Source organism: Aquila chrysaetos, assembly GCF_900496995.4.
Source record: "Aquila chrysaetos chrysaetos chromosome W unlocalized genomic scaffold, bAquChr1.4 W_unloc_2, whole genome shotgun sequence".
Lineage (NCBI taxonomy): Eukaryota > Metazoa > Chordata > Aves > Accipitriformes > Accipitridae > Aquila > Aquila chrysaetos.
In genome coordinates this window covers 303,454-325,836 of record NW_024470322.1, presented here as the reverse complement: position 1 = coordinate 325,836, position 22,383 = coordinate 303,454, and the positions used below count along the sequence as shown (strand labels likewise).

The 22,383-nt window shown below is 41.1% G+C and overlaps 1 protein-coding gene across 1 annotated transcript in view; it reads right to left on the bottom strand.

The window, feature by feature from the left end:
• Nucleotides 1-22,383, bottom strand: part of LOC121232921 (small conductance calcium-activated potassium channel protein 2-like) — a 123,278-nt gene that overhangs the window by 98,765 nt on the left and 2,130 nt on the right. Inside the window, exons 2-3 of the mRNA XM_041121418.1 lie at nt 22,202-22,297; nt 15,060-15,478 (exon numbers count right to left, since the gene is read on the bottom strand). Coding sequence (XP_040977352.1) covers nt 15,060-15,478; nt 22,202-22,297 — 515 coding nt within the window. The remainder of the gene's footprint in view (nt 1-15,059; nt 15,479-22,201; nt 22,298-22,383) is intronic.

Sequence of the window (22,383 nt, the reverse complement as noted above, 5' to 3'; positions counted from 1 at the left end):
GCAGGTAACTTCTTTCTGAAACACAGGTAAGAGAGAACTTGTTTTTTATTAGAAGACCATTACTTCATGTAAATCATTTGCAATGCCATTTCCCACGTATGCTACTGGAGACTCAGAAATACGCAGCCTAGCCCCTGGTTGACACTTAGGTCACAAAGGAAAACAGTTTGGATAATTCTCAGGTCAAGTTAATTAAACTAAGTGACTACACAACTGATAAATTTAGGTTATTCAGTAACAACAGAGAATGTGTCTGACTGAAAGAAAAGGGACACAGATTAACATCATCCCTTGGTAACTACCAGAAGCAAGCCTGAAACAGCAAATGGACGGTGCACTTGCCAAACAGCACCTGCAATAGTGTAAACTCCACGTTCTACCACCATAACCCCACGGCAAACCCAGCAGTTGGCGTGCAGTGTTTTATAATCACATTTAAGCTTCCCCCTGAGATGTACCATAGCCAAACATTAAATTTGAAGAGAAGCCATTGAACTTTCCGACACGACTGATTATTAAACAAGATACTTTCCGTGTTCTCCCATGCTCTCCTCTTTAAATCTCATGTCTTATGCCAGTTCTACTAGAGAGGTGGCAGCAGTAGAAAACAAGCCCAAACAAGGAAAACTAGTGTTCAGCCAACATCCTCCTCTCCCCTCCAACAGCATCAAGCTGCAATGGGACTAATATTTTTCTTCTCTTTCACATCAAATCCTTCTGTTGAACACTTACACCAGCAAACCTTCTGTCCTAATGCTTCATCTTTAATCATTCTATCATTTCTTGTTTATGTATTACAGTATGTTGTATTGTTTCAAAGACAGCATACACTATGTATTTTACAGGTATTTTCACCTTCTGCAGTTCACAGAATACCTTCTGTAATCTTCTGCAAGTCAAAGTTCCTTGTAAATATTTAGTGTATTAATGGAAAAAATAAGTCTTTAAAAAACAAATTAAAAAAAAATCAAACAGCTGTTTTATTTCATAGTAACTGTTAGACACCTCTCCCCCTCTCTCTGATAAAAACACCAAGACAATTATAAATTGCTCTTCATGCACACCTGTGGTGGGTTGACCTTGGCTGGTCACCAGGTGCCCACCAAGCTGCTCTATCACTGCCTCTCCCCCCCAGAAAATATGATGAAAAGCTCATAGGTCAAGATGAGGACAGAGAGATCACTCAGCAGTTACCATCACGGGCAAAACAGACTCAACTTGGGGAAGATTAATTTAATTTATTACCAATTAATCACAGAGTAGGATAATGAGAAATAAAACCAAATCTTAAAAACACCTTCCCCCCACCCCTCCCTTCTTCCCAGGCTCAACTTCACTACTCCTAACTCTTTTACCTCCTCCTCCCCCCCCCCTCCTTCTTCACTGACCTTGGTGCCTGCAGGGTTGTTTCTCTCACATATTCTCACTCCCCTCTCACAGCTGCTGTTGTGCAGTGGTTTTTACCCTTTCTTAAATATGTTATCACAGAGGCGCTACCAACATTGCCGATTGGCTCAGCTTTGGCCAGCGGCAGGTCCGTCTTGGAGCCGGCTGGAACTGGCTCTGTCCAACATGGGGGCAGCTTCTGGCGTCTTCTCACAGAAGCCACCCCTGCAGCCCCCCGCCCCCCCTCCCCCCCAACCTTGCCACATAAACCCAATACATGTCAGTAACAGTGGTTGCAGATTTTTTTCTGCCACCCATCCCAATGTCACAAAATCGCAGAATGGTTGAGGTTGGAAGGGACCTCTGGTGGTCATCTGGTCCAACCTCCCTGCTCAAGCAGGGCCACCTAGAGCGGGTTGCCCAGGACCACATACAGATGGCTTTTGAATATCTCCAAGGAGGGAGACTCCACAACCTCCCTGAGCAACCTATTCCAGTGCTCAGTCACCTTCACAGTAAAAAAAAAAAGTGTTTCCTGATGTTCAGATGGAACCTCCTGTGTTTCAGTCTGTGCCCATTGCCTCTTCTCCTGTCACTGGGCACCACTGAAAAGAGCCTGGCTCCATCCTCTTTGCACCCGCCCTTCAGGTGTTTATATACATTGATGAGATTTCCCCCCGAGCCTTCTCTCCTCTAGGCTAAACAGTCCCAGCTCTCTCAGCCTTTCCTCATAGGAGAGATGCTCCAGTCCCTTAATCATTTCCTAGCATTACAAAGCATATTTTCAGACATGTACACAATTCCTTACAACTGACACTTAAGTTTGTATCCAAGGCTCATCCCAACCACTTGGCATGATTTGCATGACTACACAGTGGACACAACCACTTTTGCATCCATCGTGAAAGGCCTTGAAGCCAACGAAAGCCCACTGGCTTCCACAGGTTTTGCATCAGCTTCCAAACCAGGCTATAGCCCTGTGACACTAACATCATCTATTCCTGTTCCTGCTGTCATCCTAATCAGGTAGCTGGCACTCTGGGGCCTAAGAGATATTTTTTTTATCCTTCTTCCCAGTGGTCAGGGACTGTTCTCTTTCGCTGTCTCAGCTTGGCATCAGAAGACATGCTTATGCACTTTGTCCCACATTGGCCACACACATCCCATAAATGAGCGCATAGCGCAGAGACACCTGCTTAGTGCCAGCCCGTTCTGATAGCATATTTCCATACATTCTGTATGGTATGTCTAAATATTTTGATGGTTTTAATATTTTGTACCAGCCGTGGAAACTGGTTTGCTGCTAGGTGACTGTAAAAGTGAGATTTGGTAAATAATTATTAGAACTAACCCCGTGCATCCAGCGCTGCGATAAAGAATGCCTGCTTTCTAAAACTCCAAAATGAGCCTTAGAGAGTTTCTTCGACCGGCTTTTCGGTAACGTTTTGGCAACCCAGATGGGACGAGGCTTCTGAGACTCGATGAACATGGGATCGCAGGGCCTCCACCCGCCACCAAGATTTCTCGGGGAGACCCTTGATCCCCATTCCCCGGGCTCACAAGCCAAGGCCACTGGTAAGATTTTATTCAAAGGCATTCTTTTGATTAACCTGGCTCTGGTATTCTGGTCTGGTACTCTTACCTGTAAGCCTGACTAAGAGAAGTCAGCAAGGAAGAAATATAAAAGGATCCTTAAAAATCTGGTATTCTGGTAGAAGTACTTCTCTGGTAAAGGGTATTCATCTCGCTGGTTGAAGGCGGAGATACCCATTTGGTTTGGTCTCGGTACTTTGATTAAGGCTTTGGGATTTGACTATTGATTTTGGATATGACCTTGGATCTCTGATTGATTCTGTTTGGTATTTTGACTTAGGCTCTGATATTTGACTTTCCGATTTTTTGAATTTTGTATATTGAAAGTATTGATAATGGGAACAGGACAATCAAGTGAACTCCCAAAAAGGTCACCTCTGGGGTGTATTTTGAAGCACTGGAAACAGCTGGGGGGTGTCCCGGGTGGTAACATGCAGAGAGAAGATTTGATTAAATACTGTAATCATTGGTGGCCTCTGTATAAGCTTGATGAAGGGGAAAAGTGGCCTGTGAATGGGACACTAAATTATAACACCATGTTACAACTTATGTTATTTTTGAGACGTGAGCAGAAATGGGATGAAGTTATGTGTTGTGATTTGTTCTTTACCTTAAAGAATCATCCTGAGTGGCAAAAGGATTGTGGAATTAATATGCCACCCAGCGATCCTTTTATGCTATCTTTGGAAAAAAACAAAAAGGTGACAATAAGCTCAAAAGGTGTTGTTCTGCATGTAGTATTGGGCAAAGATGTTTAAAGTTATACGAGCGAGAACGAGAGGATGATACTGAAATGATAACTGGATCTCAAAGGGCCCCACCTAGAACTGCTCCCAGAAATAGCGATGAAAGAGAGCCCATGAATAGTCCTGTTGCAGGGTGAACAAGAGCTAAACAGAGCAAAGTTATTCAAGCTCCTCTTTGTCAGGCGCTTGGGACTGAGGGTGTGGCAACTATTAAAGTACCCTTTTCTGTTGTGGATTTAAATAATTGGAAAGTAGCAGCTGGGAGCTATCAAGAAAACCCTGATCAAACAGCCCACGCTTTTGAAACAATGATTCAGACTCAGGATCCTGATTGGAAAGATGCTAGGAAATATACTAATATGGATCCTGAGTCTGAAGAAGGAAAAGCTCAATTGGCTCCTTTATTTATAGGACAATCCTCTGATGGTATCAGAAGGAAATTACAAAAATTACAAGGAGCAGATTCTCGAGATTGGGGAAAATTATTAGAAGTTGCTTGGGTGGCATATAGAAATAGAGATGAATTACAGAGTAAAATGAATGCAAGGTTAGTAGCTGCTCTGGAAGTAGGAGCTGGCATGGGACGAGGGAGAGGAACTGGATTGGGGGCACCAGTGGGATTAAACCAGCCCCTGGGACCGAATCAGTGTGCATACTGTAAACAAGGACAACACTGGAAAGGGGAATGTCCCCTGAGACCTGCAAGGTCACAAGTGATCCCAATCTCGACCGCACAATCTCAGCAAGTTCCCCCTTTCTTGGGAAAGTTGAGTGAAAGTATCTGACGGGGACCGGAGGGGAGTCTCCCAGCAGAACCTCTGGTTACAGCTAACCTGGGAGAACAGAAAATTGAATTTTTAGTTGACACTGGAGCCACCTTTTCAGTTCTAAACACCTTAGAGGGGGAGTTAAGTTCTGAAGAAATTAGTGTTGTTGGTGCGACAGGTGAACGAGAGGCTAGACCCTTCTTTAAACCTTTGGCAATGAAATTAGGAAAGCAATGGGTCACTCATCAGTTTCTGTATTTGCCAAATTCTCCTAAACCCCTGTTAGGGAGAGACCTAGACCTACTTGAGAAATTGGGAGCAGAAATTAAATTTAAAAATGGTGAGATTAAAATTTTAAATTCCAGAAACTAAACATATCGAAGCAGTGGCTTTGTTGTTACAGGACGGCTACCGAAAGCAGAGGATCATACCAGTCGAAGTAAATAATGCTGTAATTCCAGTCGTCTGGGCTGGGGAAGTTCCTGGTAAATCCAAAAGAGCAGAGCCTGTGAGGATTGATTTAAAGCCAGGATCGAGTCCGGTAAGAATTAAACAATACCCCCTAAAACTGGAAAGTCGGAAAGGGTTAGTACCAATAATACAAAAATTTCTAAAGTACAAATTGTTAATAGAATGTGAATCCAAATATAACACCCCAACCTTGCCTGTTAAAAAGGCTAATGGAAAAGATTACAGGTTAGTTCAAGACCTCAGAGCGATAAATACAAGATATTCACCCGGTAGTAGCAAATCCTTATACTTTGTTAACAACCCTAACAGAGAAACAAGAATGGCTCACAGCGTTAGACTTAAAAGATGCCTTTTTCTGTATTCCCTTGGATCCCAACAGTCAAGAGCTTTTTGCTTTTGAATGGGAAAATCCTGAGACTGGGAGAAAAACACAATATACATGGACAGTCTTGCCTCAAGGCTTTAAGAGCAGCCCTACCATTTTTGGAAATCAATTGGCACGAGAATTAGAGATTTGGAAGAAAGAAAATAATCAAGGAATCTTGTTGCAATATGTGGATGATCTGTTAATTGCAGCTGAGACAGAAGAACAATGCACAAAGTTAACTATTAGCCTTTTGAACTTTTTGGGAATCGGTGGATATCGAGTGTCAAAAGAAAAAGCCCAAATAACCCAGAGAGAAGTAACTTATTTGGGTTTTGAAATCCTGAAAGGACAGAGACAATTAGGAACTCAGAGGAAGGAGGCAATTTGTCGTCTCCCTGAACCTAAGAATCTAAAAGAATTGCGAGCATTTCTGGGAATGGTTGGGTGGTGTCGCCTGTGGATTGCAAATTATGGCTTGCTGGTCCAACCTTTAAACGAGCAGCTCAAAACCTCAAACAATGGATTTATAGATTGGACTGATGCTGGGAAAGCTGCTTTCAAAGAACTGAAACGGGTTCTAATGGAGGCGCCAGCCCCAGGCCTGCCAGATCTCACAAAGACATTTGAACTCTTTACTCATGAAAGAAAAGGTATAGCTCTGGGTGTCCTGGCCCAATATCTGGGACCAAGTCGGCGAGCTGTGGCCTACTTCTCAAAACAATTAGACAATGTGAGTCTGGGATGGCCTGGTTGTCTGAGAGCCGTCGCTGCAACTGTGCTATTGATCCAAGAAGCTCGCAAGTTCACCCTAGGACAAAGAATTACAGTGTATGTTCCCCACATGGTAATCACTGTGCTCGAACAGAAAGGGGGGCATTGGTTATCCCCTAGTAGAATGCTGAAATACCAAGAGGTATTGCTGGAGCAAGATGATGTTTACTTAAAAACTACTACTATCGTTAACCCTGCTGTGTTTTTAACAACTGATCAAGTTGAAGGAGAACTGGAACATGACCGCCTGCAGACAATTGAAGAGGTCTACTCCAGCCAACCGGATCTCCGAGATGCGCCACTGGAAGAAACAGATTGGAAACTATATACCGATGGAAGCAGTTTCATCCGTGAAGGGAAACGTTTATCAGGATATGCGGTAACCACTACTGAGAAGGTAATTGAATCACGAGCTTTGCCTTCAAATGTATCTGCCCAAAAGGCTGAATTGATAGCTCTTACTCGAGCACTGGAACTAAGTCAAGGAAAGCGAGTCAACATTTGGACAGACTCAAAGTATGCTTTTGGAGTAGTACATGCACATGGAGTAATATGGAAAGAAAGAGGACTGTTATCTGCACAAGGAATCACCATTCAGCATGCAGAACAAATACTGAAATTGTTAGAAGCCATTCAAAAGCCAACAGCAGTCACGATAATGCACTGTAAAGCACATCAGTCAGGTAGGACTGTCCTTGAAACAGGTAACCGATTGGCTGATAGAGCTGCTAAAGAGGCTGCAGAAAAAGGCATCCTAGCACTAGTTCCAGAGAAAAGCGTAAATTTACCTAAAGAAGCTCCAAATTATAATGAAAAAGATGAAGAATTAATTATTAAATTGCAGGCTAACAAAAATGAAACAGGACGGGCCGTAACACCAACAGGTTAAATAAGAGTCCCACCCGCAATAAAGAGAGAAATTGCCCGGGCTGAACATAACAAAGTACATTGGGGAACAGAAAACCTTGTTAAGCATTTACAAAAGTGTATTTTGAGTGGAGATATGACAAAGATTATTCGAATAATTACAAGCAGATGTGAAATTTGTATACGCAATAATCCCAAAACCAATAAAAAAATCATTTTTGGAATTACTAAGCAAGGAAATTCTCCAGGAAAATATTGGCAAATTGATTTTACAGAATTGCTTCAGAAAGAGGGATATTGATATATCCTAGTTCTAGTTGATACCTTTACTGGGTAGCCTGAGGCTTTCCCTTGTCGCACCAACAAAGCAAGAGAAGTAGTTATCATCATTGTTATAATCTGTGTCGCTTTTAGCTGTCTTAAACGAGCTGCGACACAATCTATGTTCAAGTGAGACTACTAAAAGAATTAGTAGCCTCAAACAGAAAGGAGGGAATTGATAGCATATTTCCATACATTCTGTATGGCATGTCTAAATATTTTGATGGTTTTAATACTTTGTACCAGCCGTGGAAACTGGTTTGCTGCTAGGTGACTGTAAAAGTGAGATTTGGTAAATAATTATTAGAAATCTTATACTAACACTATGATTGAAACAATAGACAAAAGTATAGCCAAGCAATTAACTAGTAGAGGTAGTTACTCCTAAGTTTGGCAGTTCTTGGCTCCTATGACTAGATGTTCCTGTACGCTAGATGAGAACAATGTTGAAACTGACCACACGTGATTGAAGCTGCGTTAAGCTTCAAGATCAAAGGACAAGGACAAGAATAAAGACTTCAAGGACAGCCAACAAGAACTTCAAATGGGTCGGTGGTCGCAAAAGCAGCCCCTCGACTCAAATGGATCCTTCATTGCGCGTGATCGGATGTAGGCAGTACTATGATAATCAGTTACAATCATTTTTATGTATGTGTATACTAATCTGATTAATATGCAATTAGTTATTCTATATAACCTGTTTGTGCTAAAGCTGTGGTATGCACGCTAGGTGGAACTATCCCCCGTGCATCCAGCGCTGCAATAAAGAATGCCTGCTTTCTAAAACTCCAAAACGAGTCTTAGAGAGTTTCTTTGACCGGCTTTTCGGTATCTGTTCCAACTCAACCTGATATATGTTCACGGCATAGCATTGTGCATAGTGCTAGTACAGATCTAAAAGGAGTAAAATTGATTGACGCTACTAAATGGTCACCACCTGGCAGATGTGTTCCCCTCTGCGAGTGAATTAAGACTACAGACTCTCACCTCAGCCTTCTCCACTTCAGGCAGCACATTTCCAAGGAGAAAAACAATGCTGAGTTTGGGCATTACTCCTGCCTGGGCAGGGTTCTCGGCACAAGCTGTCAGCACACTCAGCATCAATCGAAACTGAATAGTTAGCCTTAAACTGCTGTATCAGCACACGCAAGCATTAATCTTCATCTGAACATCAGGAGCTTTCAGAAGCGTTCAGCTTCCCCCCCCCCCCCCCAAAAAATATTACATTTATTAGCACTGCAACATATCATATGGAAGTGCTATTCTCTGATACCACTGTGCTAAGCAGCGCGCAACAGAGAACAAAGATAGCCCCTGACCCAAAAGCTCACAACTTAAGTGATCTGAAATAGTTGTCCAATTTATGTTGCAGCAATAGATTCAGTTTTCAATGAACATACTTGGATTCAGTGGACCACTTGTGGAAACCCATAGGAATTTTATCAATGGATTTTATTTAATACAGAACAAGGCTTAAAAACAAATATTGGATATCACCGAGATAAACCCCCTGTTTTATAGGAAAATAACTACAAGTAAATTCATGTTCTATTTTCTAATTCAGGAATTTTTTTGATTGATCAACCTACGAGCTCTGTACTGGTATAACATCACTGTTATACTAGTATAAACAAAGTTCTAAAAGATGTCTGGATTTCAGTGCAGAAATAAAATTGAACCTTTCTGGAAATACTAGTGTCAGAACATTGGAATTCCTGTATTTTGGGCCAAAATGAGAGAGCACCTTGTCACTTGCAATGAATTTAGAAGGCAAAACATCGTTCCTTCTAACACTTTGTTACTTCTTGTATTGCATTTACATTGCAAGGCTTTTGGTAGCGTGTGAGAGACTGAAAGAGTTAATGTCTCAAACATTGTGGTGGGGCAAGTTCTGCTTAAAAGACAAACCCTGCACAGCAAGGAACCAAGGTGAAAAGCCCACCAGCTCAGACATCAGCAACAGGAGGGGGAGGGCGTGCTGGAGGGTGCGCAGCTCCCTGTTCTGATAAGCTGTTCTGATACAAAGATCAAACAATGGCCACGTCTGCAGGGAAGGAGAAGTTACTCCACAAACGACCCCCAAGCCCAAAGGCTCACAAACTGCTCATTAGCCTGACCAGTTCGGGTGCCCGCCCAAAGGAGGGGCAAGGATGATAAAAGGACACAAACTGAAGCCCCCAGGTGCACAAGCCCACTGGAACTGGACCCCTCGGCTGACTGGACCCATGCTGGACCCAGGACCGGTGAAATCTTTCTCTCTTCTTTTTTCTCTCTCTGTCTTCTTCTCTCTCTCTTTCCCTTTTCCACAATCCCTACACCTCATCCCTTTAAGACATAAACCCGTTGACCAAGTCTGGGACTAAGAGTGGATCCAGCCGCCCCTGGGCCCTTCTCTGAGGAGGAGTCTAGAAAGCAAGGGGGTCTGCTCTGAACCTCGTGACTCAACGGGAGGGATCTCCTTGTTCCCTGAATTGACGTATATGGTTACCCTGTGTTACACGGTTTACAGAAGTAGTCTTATGCCAATTCCTGTTGTGAGAAACCCTGCCACCTCCTACCACGCCTCCCCAGTTCAGTTTGCTTCTGTCATGAATAAAATCTTTAACTGATCCTTTGGTGTCATTCCACCTTAATTTAGCCCGAGGGAGTTTCGAGTTAAACACGACTCCCTGCTCTGTCCAGCCCGGGCCGTGACAGAGGGGTTCGGATCACTTAAAGAATCACCTCTGATTGTATTAGCAATAGAAAAATGATTTAATAGAAATTGGTATAAACGTGCGACTTCACAGAATTCATTGGCAAGGTTCACTATTACTTAGTACACGGATGAAATGCACTCAGGAAAATTAAGTTAGAATCAGACTAAACTTATGTATATAGAGACCGACAATGTAATGGGGGGGGGGGGGGAGAAAACCCCCACAACACCCATATTACAAAGAAATTAGTTCTAATTTGACTTTTCTTGTGCTTTGTGCAAAGATCGGGAATGTGGAAAAGTAGGGGAGACCCTCCCCTTGAGTCACGAGGTTCAGAGAAGACCCCCTTGCTTTCTAAACTCCCGTCGGATTCTAGGCGCAGCTGGGTCAACTCCTAGCCCCAGACTTGGACAATGGTTTATATCTAAAGGGATTATAATAGCAGCCTGAGATTCATTCACAGTTGAATAAAGTTCACGACAGTAATTTAAGTATAAAATTGAAAGTAATAACTTATAATATACTTGCTATAGACTATTCAGGTTAGTACACACACATGCACAAAGACACTAAGAGATATACATATAAGAGATTAAAAGAGAGTAAAAGAGGTATACCTGTTAAAAATTCCCCTCGAGGCCAGTGAAAAGATTCACTTCAAATGCTTCGGCATCTTTCTCAATGGGCGAAGGGTTGAGCCTCAAGGAGCTGAGAGTATCAGCCCCGATCGTGTCGGCTTTCGGTGACAAACCTTCAACCTTTGCAAACAGGAAAGTCTGCGAGCTCTGAGAGGCGTCCCACTCAGAGGCAGATGCTGGCCACAGCCCGCCACGGTCCAGGAGAGCTCAAAGGGTCTCACTTAGCACCTCTGTTTATAGATTTGTGAGATGATTGACTTTTGTCATCAACAAGTTGCTGGAATCCCAGCTGCGCTGGTACCGTTTCACGTGCAGATAAGGAAAGCTCCGAGGCTGTCTGAGAATAACTCAAAACATAGATACGGGATGCTCCAAGATTGTCAGGGGAGGACTGTAATGTCTCAAGGTTGTTATGAGAACTGGCTGCAGGTTGTTATGAGAACATGACTATCTCTACTCCTGTCCCCCGCCTTCGCCGGGCAGCAGGAGTCCTTGAGACGCACAGCATAACTCCCTGTCTTAGCTGTGTAAGAGTTCCTGGCACAGTCAAGGGTCCCTTAACTGCCCGACTCATTACACTTACGCTAAGGCCTAGCGAGCCTTCCCGAGTTTGTAAATCAGCCTGGAGAGGGGGAAGAAATGCACCACCACAAGGTGCTCCAGGCACCAGAGCAGAGATTCCCCTGTAGACCATGAAGGCGACAGTGGTGAAGCAGGCTGTCCCCCCTGCAGCCCATGAAGGACCCCACACCGGAGCAGATATCCACACTGCAGCCTGTGGAGAGTCCACAATGGAGCAGGCTCCTGGCAGGACCTGTGACCCTGCAGGGGACCCATGCTGGAACAGTCCGTTCCTGAAGGACTGCACCCCGTGGAAAGGGCCCATGCTGGAGCAGTTCATGAACGACTGTATCCCATGGGAGGGACCCCATGCTGGAGCAGAACAGCAGCGATGAGGAGGAAGGAGTGGCAGAGACAAAGCATTATGAACTGACTGCATTTCCTGTTCCCCATCCCCCCTGTGCCGCTCAGTGGGGGAGGAGGTAGAAGAGTCAGGAGTGAAGTTGAGCCTGGGAAGGAGGGGGTGGGGGAAAGGTGTTTTTAGTCTTTGTTTCTCACTGTCCTACTGTATTTTTAATTGGCAATAAATTAAATTAAGTCTTCCGCAAGTCAAGTCTGGTTTGCCCATGATGGTAATTGCCGAGTGATCTCCCTGTCCTTATGTTGACTCACAAGGTTTTTCATTGTATTTTCTCCCCCCTGTCCTGCTGAGGAGGCGGAGTGAGAGAGCAGCTAGGTGGGCACCTGGCAGCCAGCCAAGGTCAACCCACCCCTAGAATGTTCCTTCTGTCCCAGGTATGGGAAATATTTTGAAACTATAATACGTCACTGTTAACATTTTCAGAACATGATTAGTCTTGCCATAACATAATTGAACAACATCGACACTAAGCATCTACTGTAACAAACTGCATTCCACAATTCTGGCAATATTAACAATAAAAGCAGCAACATCAAGATAATATCTACATTCAGTTTATAAGATAAGCTATTTTTCTCCATAATAAATTGAGAAGTAATGCAATGAATAACTTCCAAAAGTAACCTGACCATAACGGCCAGCTTGCATTTTAACTGCTGATTTATATCAGCTAGCTGTCACAAATAACTCCCCTAAACAGTTTCCAAAGTAGGCAAACAGGGAAAGGAAGAGGAAAAACAACATGTCTGTTTCTCACTTTCTCCATCTTTCACTAGCCTTTCTCTCTCTCTCGCTTTTCCTCTCTATCTCGCCTTTTCATTCACTCTCAGTCTCGCACTCACATTCTCGCTTTCGCCGTCTCCCTCTCTTGCTCTCTCCCTCTATTTCGCTTCCCCTTCCTTTCTCGCTCGCTCTTCCTCTAGCTTTTGCTCTTGCTCTCACACAGTTTCTTGCTTTTGCTCCATGACGTTCATTCTTTTCCTCTCTCGCTTTCTCTCTCTCGCTCAGTCTCTTGCTTTTGCCCCTTGCTCTCTCTCTCTCGCTTACTCAGTATTTATCTCTCTCCCACTTTTTCTGTCTTCAACTCGCTTTCTCTCTTGTGTGCTTTCTCTCTCTCTCACTCTCACTCTTGCTGTCTCTCTTGGTTTGTCTGTCTGCTCTCCCTATTCCCTCCCCTCTCTGTCTCACTATTTCTCCCTCCCTTCCTCTCTTCCTATCTTACTCTCTTTCCTTCTCTCTCCCTAACTCTCTTCCTCCGTCCGTCTAACTATTTATCTTCCTTTAGAAGTTCTCTTTTCCATTCCTCTTTCTCTTTCACCCTCTCTACCTCTCTCTCCCTGTTTCTCTTTTTCCTTTTTCTACCCCCTTCTCTTTCTTTCTCTGTCTCTGACTTTTCCTTTCTCCTTCTTTGTCTCTCTGTTGCTCTTTCTCACCCCCTATTTATCTCTTTCCCCCTCTGTTTTTATTGTGCTCTCTCTCTCCCTTCCCCCCCCCCCCCCCCCATTCCTCTTTGCCTCTGTTGTGGGTTAACCCCAATAGGCAGCTAAGCCCCACACAGCCGCTCGCTCGGTCCCCCCCAGTGGGAGGGGAAAGAGAATCCGAAGGGTAAAAGTGAGAAAATGCATGGGTTAAGATAAAGACAGTTTAATAGGGAAAGCAAAAGCTGTATGCACAAGCAAAGCAAAATAAGGAATTCATTCACTACTTCCCATCTTACTTTCCCAGGAAAGCAGGGCTTCATCACCCGTAATGGTTACTTGGGAAGACAAATGCCATATCTCCAAACTTCCCCCCAGCTTTTATTGCTGAGCATGATGGTATATGGTCTGGAATATCCCTTTGGTCAGTTGGGGTCAGCTGTGTCCCCTCCCAGTGTCTTGTGCACCCCCAGCCTACTCGCTGGGGGCGGGCAGAGGGAGAAACAGAGAAGGTCTTGATGCTGTGTGTCCTGGGTTCAGCTGGGATAGAGTTAATTTTTACAGGAACCTGGGAGGTGGGGGGGCATAGCCGGGGCAGCTGACCTGAACTAGCCAAGGAGCTATTCCATACCATGTGACATCATGCCCAGTATATATATGGGGAGTGGGCCAGGGGGAGGGCTCTCCTGGTCTCTCTTTCGGTGGGGGAAGTGGCGGAGCGTCGGGTCCTGGGTGGTGAGCAGTTGCACTGTGCATCACTCTTTTTTTTGTATACTCTTTCATTAGTACCGTCGTTGTTGTTGTAACTTTTTTTGCGTTGTCCCAGTAAACTGCCCTTATCTCAACCCTCGAGGTTCCAGGTTTTTTTTTTTCTTTTCTCTCCTCCGTCTCCCCCCTATCCCACCGGAGGGGGGCGGGAGGAGTGAGCGAGCGGCTGCGTGGTCCTTTGTTACCGGCTGGGCTGAAACCACGACACTGTGTAAGCACTGTTCAGCAATAGCTAAAACATCAGTGTGCTATCAAGACTATTTTGGTCACAAATCCAAAACATAGCACCATACGAGCTGCTGTGAAGAAAGTTAACTCTGTCCCAGTCAAAACCAGTACATCACCCTTTCTTGATCTTGCCAACTCCCTGCGTTTTAGCAAAGTTAAATAAAAACATTGAAATCAATTTGCAATACTACAATAAGTGCTGTGGCACAAACTTCTCTACATAAATCCTTCAGATTAAAAGGCAAACCATTCCTGACAATCTGTGACAGAGTGAAATCCAACCAGCACTCAACATATCAAAGGCCAGGAGGCTCCGTTACAAATATTCTGATAAAGAAATCAAAATTTAATCACATAGAAGAGTTAGGTTTGATTAAGAAGTAAAATTGTGAAGCATAATGTATAGGATTGTTAAGTTTGAAATGTAGCCATAGAAACTTTAGGAACTGTGTTATGTGTGACTATAGGAACCTTAATATTGTTAAGGTTTGAAATAGCTAACCATAGAAACCTCACCAGGAAGTTACTGGTTTTTCCATGTTTTGTTTTAAGAAACTGTCATGGACACCAGTTATGCTGCTTGGAAACCCCCTTACCCTTCCCATCTCCATCTGAGTATCGAAGATTCCAATCAGTAGAGCTAAGTGAAATTGACCAATGATTGTTTTTAAATAAGAATATTGATAAGGTTATATAATCAAAGGACCAATCATTTATAAAGGTTAAATTTAAGAGCGAGCATAGTATGCATTTTTATGTAAAGAGCTTACATAACAATGACCTGACAGAAAGAGTCTATAAGAACTGATGGATTTTGATACTAAGTTGGACACGCCTTTGGAGGAGCAATCCCCCCCGTGTCCCCAGCGCTGCAATAAACGAAGTGCCTGCTTCTTAACTTCACATTGGTGTTAAGGAGTTTTATTCCGGATTTCGGTAACAGCTCCATTCCATTAAATATTTAGGTCCTTCAAATACAAAACCAAAGCAGCAAAACGAGACAGACAGACAGAACCAACCAAACAGAACAACCTTACCTTTCACAAGCTCGGACAGTCCACGCAGCAATTATCCATAACGAGATACTAAAAACCAACAGTACAGTTCCCGGACATATTGTCATTAAGGTCTTCATAACAAAGCGGGTATTGAAGTTTATCTTATTTAACGCCCCAATGCTTCTAGATGATGCATCAGTGAAAAGTTTGCTATGCAAAAGCATAACTCTGGCAATAAGATACAGCCTTAAGAACATTGGTATAGATAAAATAATATCCACATCAGCTGTTGTTGTGGATGGAGCATAAGAAAAGGCAAGCCGGGCTGTCCACGTGAACGTATAGTTCCCAGGTATGGGATGTATAGCACATACAAGTATTTCCAAGCAGATAAAGAAAATACGCTCATAAGTCATGGCTATCCTCCAGTCATCTGCTCCATTGTCCACCATGAATAACTGAAATGATAAAATATAAGGTTAACTGTAGTATGCCATTAACAAACCCTGTGATAATTCCATTTTAAAATACCATCTTTTCAGAGCTGCTAATGACCACTGAAACCAAAATAAATATGCCATTTCAGCAAATGACATTACTAAGTCACTGCTAAGTGAATGTCATTTTGGTTAAGCCAAAAAGAATGTTTTTGTGCACTATTTTTAAAACTGTACATGAAACTGAATTTCCAGATATTATTTACTAAGATTTTTTCATATTTTTTGTTTAATTGCCATTTTTGATAAAACAAAAAACTCTGTGCCAATTTAAACCTCAGTCCTTCAAAATCAATTGATTATTCAAAGTTCATAAAATTAAGAAGAATTTAAGAAAGGTTTTTCAGGATGAAAATCTAAATTACAATTTTAAAATACTTTCTGCAGTACAGCATTAAGACTTCTTTAGAGCACATCAATGCTTCAGACCAGAGAGATTATAGCTTCAGTAAAACCATTCAAGCTTTCTTCAAACTTCAGGTACCAATATAGACCAACGCAGGCTGCAAAACCATCCAAGAAACTACATAAAGACTCTAAAAGATAACTCATAGTGAAAAAAATCAGCTCAACTGTACCTCATCTACTAGCAATACCTGAACTAGCTGTTTTAAAGCTAGGTTGACCATGTCTAAATGAACTGTAGTCACACCTGCAAACACCAGAGTAGCCTAGGCAGCCAGGTGAGGTCTATTAGTAGCTGAAAATTAAATGCACATGTATGTAGGTCCTTGCAGAATCAAAGCCTTCAGTTTACCACCCAGGAATAAAAGTAATAAAACACTTCACACTGTTTAGTAGATGTTGTTCCTGAAGATTTACTAATTAAATACTTAATTGAACACTATTTGTCACTAGTAGAGAGTAGAGCTATGCAAGGTAACTTTTCAAAAAAGCAACAGGAAAAGACCTTCATGCTACTTCACTTCCAGTCTGAATCTAGACAAGGCTGTTCAGTAAATATGTAATTGGAAATAAAAAAAACTTTTGCAGGATTTTTAAAATTAGACTATTCAAAAACTTAGAAGTAATTTAAGGAGTGAGAAGGTGCAATACACAAAGAATGTCCTTCTGAACGTAAGACAAGTATTTCCAGCATGCTACGCACCATATACAGGGCCAAACAAGCAATTCCTCATCTGCATTGCTTTTTGCCCCTTTCTATCCTTCAAAAGTTTAGAAATGCAAGCCTGAACTCTCAGTATATGTCCGTTAGAGATCCAAAAACACATTCTACATCTTCCTCCCAACACATTCAGTTTGTCTTCCAGAAAATTGCTCCAGTTCTTTGTTTAAGAAGGTGATAACAGTAAGTTAACTTTATTGTAGTTGGAGTGACACTAAAAGAAAGAAAGAAGTTAACCACAGTAAGAAACAAACAAAACAAAAAAACCCCAACCCAAATTCTTTTATTTTTGGGCCTGTTTTTTGCTCCTTCACGTTCCTTCTCTTTATCTTAGGTATAGTTCTTACCTCCACTGCAATACTATTAAAGCCAAAGAAACATAGTGCTGAATTAAGCTAAAGAAACACACTCAGTGAATTCAATGTATGCAACATGAGCACTTACACTTTCTTTTGCCTGTGGTCTTTCTGAAGACTTTGTATGCTAGATATAAAAATGAAATTCCTACTGGTAGGAAGGCAATCTATCTATTTATTTATTACCAAAAGACAGTTGGTTTGCACTTAGCAAATGTACTATTTGATATAAAGGGCAAAACTTTCAAAATACAATGAGGCTCAAGTGCATTTGCTTCTTGTGACTAGCCTGTAAATGCTCTCAGTCAGATCACACAAATGGTAAAACAGCTGTAAAGAGGTCCAGGTATTTAGAGCACCCAGAATACAGATGAATAGTAACCAGTTTAACTGAATATGAGATAGATAATATCAAATCCCTCAAATGTTGTGTGGTTTTCTGAAGAAAAGAATAAACGAATGACACAGCTGACCATTTCAGTTCTCAGATACATATCAAATACATGTTAAATCAGCAGTGTTTTAAAATTTCTTTTAAAGTTGCAGAATATGCTGGAAAAGCAATGGTCTTTCGTCGTCCCTTTTTACCTACCGTCTTCACAGATTTCAATATGAATACTATATGCAGAAAGGCAATTAAAAAAAAATGATACCTTAAGTATTGATTTGATTCAAAAGATGGGAATAGAAGAATGTTGAGTTAAACTTAGACATCAAAATTTGATCTTACAATTTTCATAAAAGAAAATTATATTTAATAATTTTTAAAAAAACTTTAGGATATCATTATGAAACATATACTTAAGAACATATTCAGTTGTCAGCCGAAGAAATCCTAATATGCTACAAAGAAAGAAGTTTCTCAGTAGTGCTAAGTGAAATGGGTTACGTCTGCAGGCACAGAAAATCCTTATCAACTTCCCTTGACTTCAGCTAAGCCAATTGCTTCTAAGAAAAATAATATTCGAAAGTGATAATGTCTTCAGCTGTCACATAATGAGATTTAGGCGGTGAAAACACAGAAGGTAGAAAGCACCAGAAGCCACAGAGGACCACAGATCCAGGACAAATATTCCTATTTAAAAAAAATAGTAACATTTCAAAATCATATTTATGAGGTAAATTTCCATACAAATCCGTGTCTCTAAATTCAGTCCATGAAATACAGGAATATCAAACATTCTGGAACAAAATAGGCTGTGGATAACAAGTCAATTGGGATGTACTGAAAATAGATAGAAATTAGTACAGGATTTCATGTACATTTTATATGCTTGAAATTATGCAACCTACTAAATGCAATTGTTAATTTTTAATTTGGAAAATGCAGTGGTATTTGCGCGTTCCTGCTTGCTTGGTTGTGTACATTTACTATTCGGAAAGCAAGGAGGGAAAATGAATGAAGGAGAGAAAGAACAGCTGAACAGCACAATTTAAAGGGGGGTGGGTGGGTGTATATTTTTTTATAATTTTTTTTATATATATATATGTATATATATACCCTCTCAGCTGCTTTCAGTCAATTCTGTTATAATAACCATGCATTCATTTTAAGATACTACTCCCCATTCAAATGGGGAATGATGCTAGTAATAAAAAGAGAACAAGCTCTTCCTATAAAATTGAGTCCTGCAGCCTATGCAGAAGGCCAAAATCCAGTCAAGGTCAAAGATGTTACGCCTGCTCAGAGCTTTCAAATTTCTTATTAATTATTAGTCTAACATTGAAATCTAATTTAAGTTCTTCATCAATGTTCTGTAAAGCTTCTTCAAATGCAGAACTACCATCTACCTTTACTAAGCCTGCACTCTATAAGACAAATTTTCAAAAGTTATTTTAATCTGAAATTATATAATGCATTTCCAACATGTGGTATGTAAAAATAAGACATGAATCTTAAACTATAAATAAACTTGATGTTTCTAACACCACACAGTATAAATATAAAAATAGATAGCACATCATAGATATTAATGGGTGTTTGTGTATTTACATAACAATTTGTGTTAAATTCATATAACACCAGATTAGAAAAAGAGAAACAAGTTCAGAGTAGACAGATTGCACACAATGACAACTTAGATCAGAGACTCCCTGAAGCTACTTAAAAGAAAAGTAGAGAAATTAATTTTGTAAATCATTAGTATATCAAAACAAATTCCTAGCAGGCTATCTGAGGATGTTGGTGAATGCAAAGTACAAGGAAATTGGCCAGTTTCTTTACAATCCCGGTAGAAGAACAAATGTGAAAACAGTATCACTGCTCTGCTGTAAGGAATAAAAAGGAAGCGATAAACAATGATAAAGTAGCATCAGCTGTACGCCTTGAGGCATTCCTTGCAGAAGGAGAATCAACTGTACTCACAAAGGCATTGTGGCGATTGTTTAATTTAAAAATCCAAATTTTAAATGGTTAAATACTGGAGTCGCTTTACCCTTATAAAAGAACTGATGGAACTATGACACAGACTAGCAAAATATAGCCTCTGTGGCTGCTGTTCTACCAAATTTTTGACCAAACATTTTTCTATAGCTTCTAGTCCCCAAAATAGCACTTACGCAACTAAAACCAGCATTACAGTCCTCAGAGAGGAAGAAGGTATTAAGTACAAATGATTGAAAATCATATGGTGGTTGGAGAGAGACATCTCAAGCCTTTCCCTAACTAGGGGATGAAAACCACCTTCTTCCATCATCAGAAGGCATATAATCAAATGGTCTATAAATTATCCAAAGGCCTGTCCTCGATCTTGGAGAGCCTGTAGGAATGCCTGAGGACTCTACATCCTGAATACAGTGCCACAGAGCAGAGAAGTTAGTAAGTTTAAGTCTTATATAAAAGCCATGAGGCATCAAACACCTTCTGCATGCAAAGCACAGAAGGCAAAGAATACAGGACACCTTGTTATCTTATATTTTCCAGAATGTTTCCCACATCCAGAGTTAAGATCAAATTTTCTAGTAGGTCATTAGAAATTGATCCACAAGATCTTGTGGATAGAGCTATCTACACGAATGAAACATTCTTAGTTTGTTCAAATGGGGAAGTTAGACTATTCTATCATTTCATACATGTATATGCACATACACACACACACACCCCCCCCCCCCCCCAATTATAAAAATGCCAATTTAAAAGAGTGATTGTAAAAGTCTGGTACTTAGTTTCATCATAAAAATGATTTTTTTTTGCATAGTATATTTATTTAAATTTGGTGTCTCTATGCAAAATGAGTTTTTCATGGTTATTGATATCTTGCTATACACACTGTGTATGTCAGCGCATGTAAAGAAAATTTCATGTTAATATGTGCTGGTGGCTAAGTAGGCTCGAAATGCTTCCCTCAAAGACAGCATTAAATCTGACCATCTCAGGAAGAGATGTGTAACTGAGGCTCAGGCTACTTATGGTCTTTGTGTACCATATTTTCCAATGTGCAGCATCAAAAACTGCACATTAAAATACACCTGAATAATATACATCATAGTTACTATGACAGGGCACATGCAGAGAGGAACATAGCCACAACCGTTTCAATAAACACGTGTGTGTTACTCAACACACTTATCAGGTTTGTCCATGTCTTTTTTAACCTCTGTCCCTCAGATCATTATAAAAACACTAGCCCAAATACTCTATGAGATAACAAAGAAAGGACACGATCACATAAACTAACATAAGGTTAAATTCTGCCTCCCCATATTTTCCTTCTGTTCTAAATCAGATACTGACAGTATTCTTTTTTGCTTTCTCTCGCCAAAGATATTCTGAGGCATTGCTCAATATTTTTAAATGCTACAGGCCAGACTTTCGGCTCTATCATTTGTCTCAAACAACTGTGAAATGGCTTAATCCCTGACAGCCTGTGGTGCCAAGGAACCATTACAACACTCAGCAATTGCTGGGAGATATGGAATTTCTTTTCATGTAGTTCTCCCTGTATGTATGTGCTTCAGGGACCCAAAGAGGGTGAGATGCTCCTAAAACTGCCATTCTTTCTTCCCAATAACCTTCTATGCAGGTGATAGTGTCAAGAAGTGACATCCAAAGACTCCAAGGGGAAAAAAAAAAAAAAAAAAAGGATGTTCCTAGATATCCAGATTTCTTCCCCAGTGCTATAGAGTAGAAGAAACTCCCGAGAAAAGCATTATTAAAAAGATATTTCATGAGGCAATCTCCTACTTTAATTTAGTTTGGACTCTTGATGGAACAATCACTCTTGAGCTTCCTCAGATTTTTAAACAATGGGGAGATATTTACTTATATGAATTTTTATGAGCCTTTGAAGGGTACTATACAATTCTTAATTTTTCTTTTTTGTTAATTGGTACTGCTGAAAAAGACGTTCTTGCCCTTGAAAACTGTCATTTCTGCCTGTAGCCCAAGGTATCTCTAATTAGACATAGCAAGACCACCAATGTATCTACAAATAAGGTATTTTTCACTTCAAAACTTTGAAAACTCTCTCTTATATGTTTCAATTTAACTGAAATGTCAAATTGTAATTTCTTGATCAAAAAAAAAAAGACAACTGAAATTAGAACTAAGTACCTGGGACAGGACACGTGACAGTATTTTTAGACTTACTCTATAGCTTTGTTCATTAAATTCCCCCTACCTTTAGCCTTACCTGTCTTGACAGCTTTCCTCTGTCACATTTCCTAGTGGCTGTAATTTCTATGGCATTAAATAAACCAAATCCAACATAAGGTTTCCCCCTCTTTTTAAATATTCTTCTAATGTAGGCTAGTATCTGAAACAGCACAGTGAAGAATACATACCTAGAAGTTACTGATGCCTCTTTCCTAATAATTAGCCCTGCTATCCAGAGAAAATGCACAGCATGACATTTAGTCACTGGGAAATAAAAGACTGTTGCCCTACATCTGCTACAGAAAACAGCAGGTATGTCATAGAGAAAGTGTGCTACAACCTCAGAACTAAGTGATCCTACTAGCATAATTGCAGGTAACAGTCCCTAACAGGCAATGCTTCCTAGCACGAATGTGTCCATGTAGCCTATCTTATTTCTCTCCAGGGATGAAATACATTCACTGAAGTTCAGGAAGCACTAAGTGATTATTTTTGTTTTCTGAATCACCGGGAAGTGCAAAGTACTTGCCACAATAAAGCCTTCAGAAAAACTGACTCTGCAACCACAGATATGTAAACGCTCAGCAATTCATAAAGTGAAACATTACCTGAATTTCCCTTGCATGGTATACAATAATGAGCCCAAGCAGGATAATCGTGGAGAGGCTAATAAGGCATTTTAGAGCGAGGGAATACAGAGATTCCTGCAACAGAAAGACACCACTGTCCGTCAGAGACCCACACGCACGGGACCGTTCCCGCCCCGCCGGGCTCCCCAGCCCCACTGTGA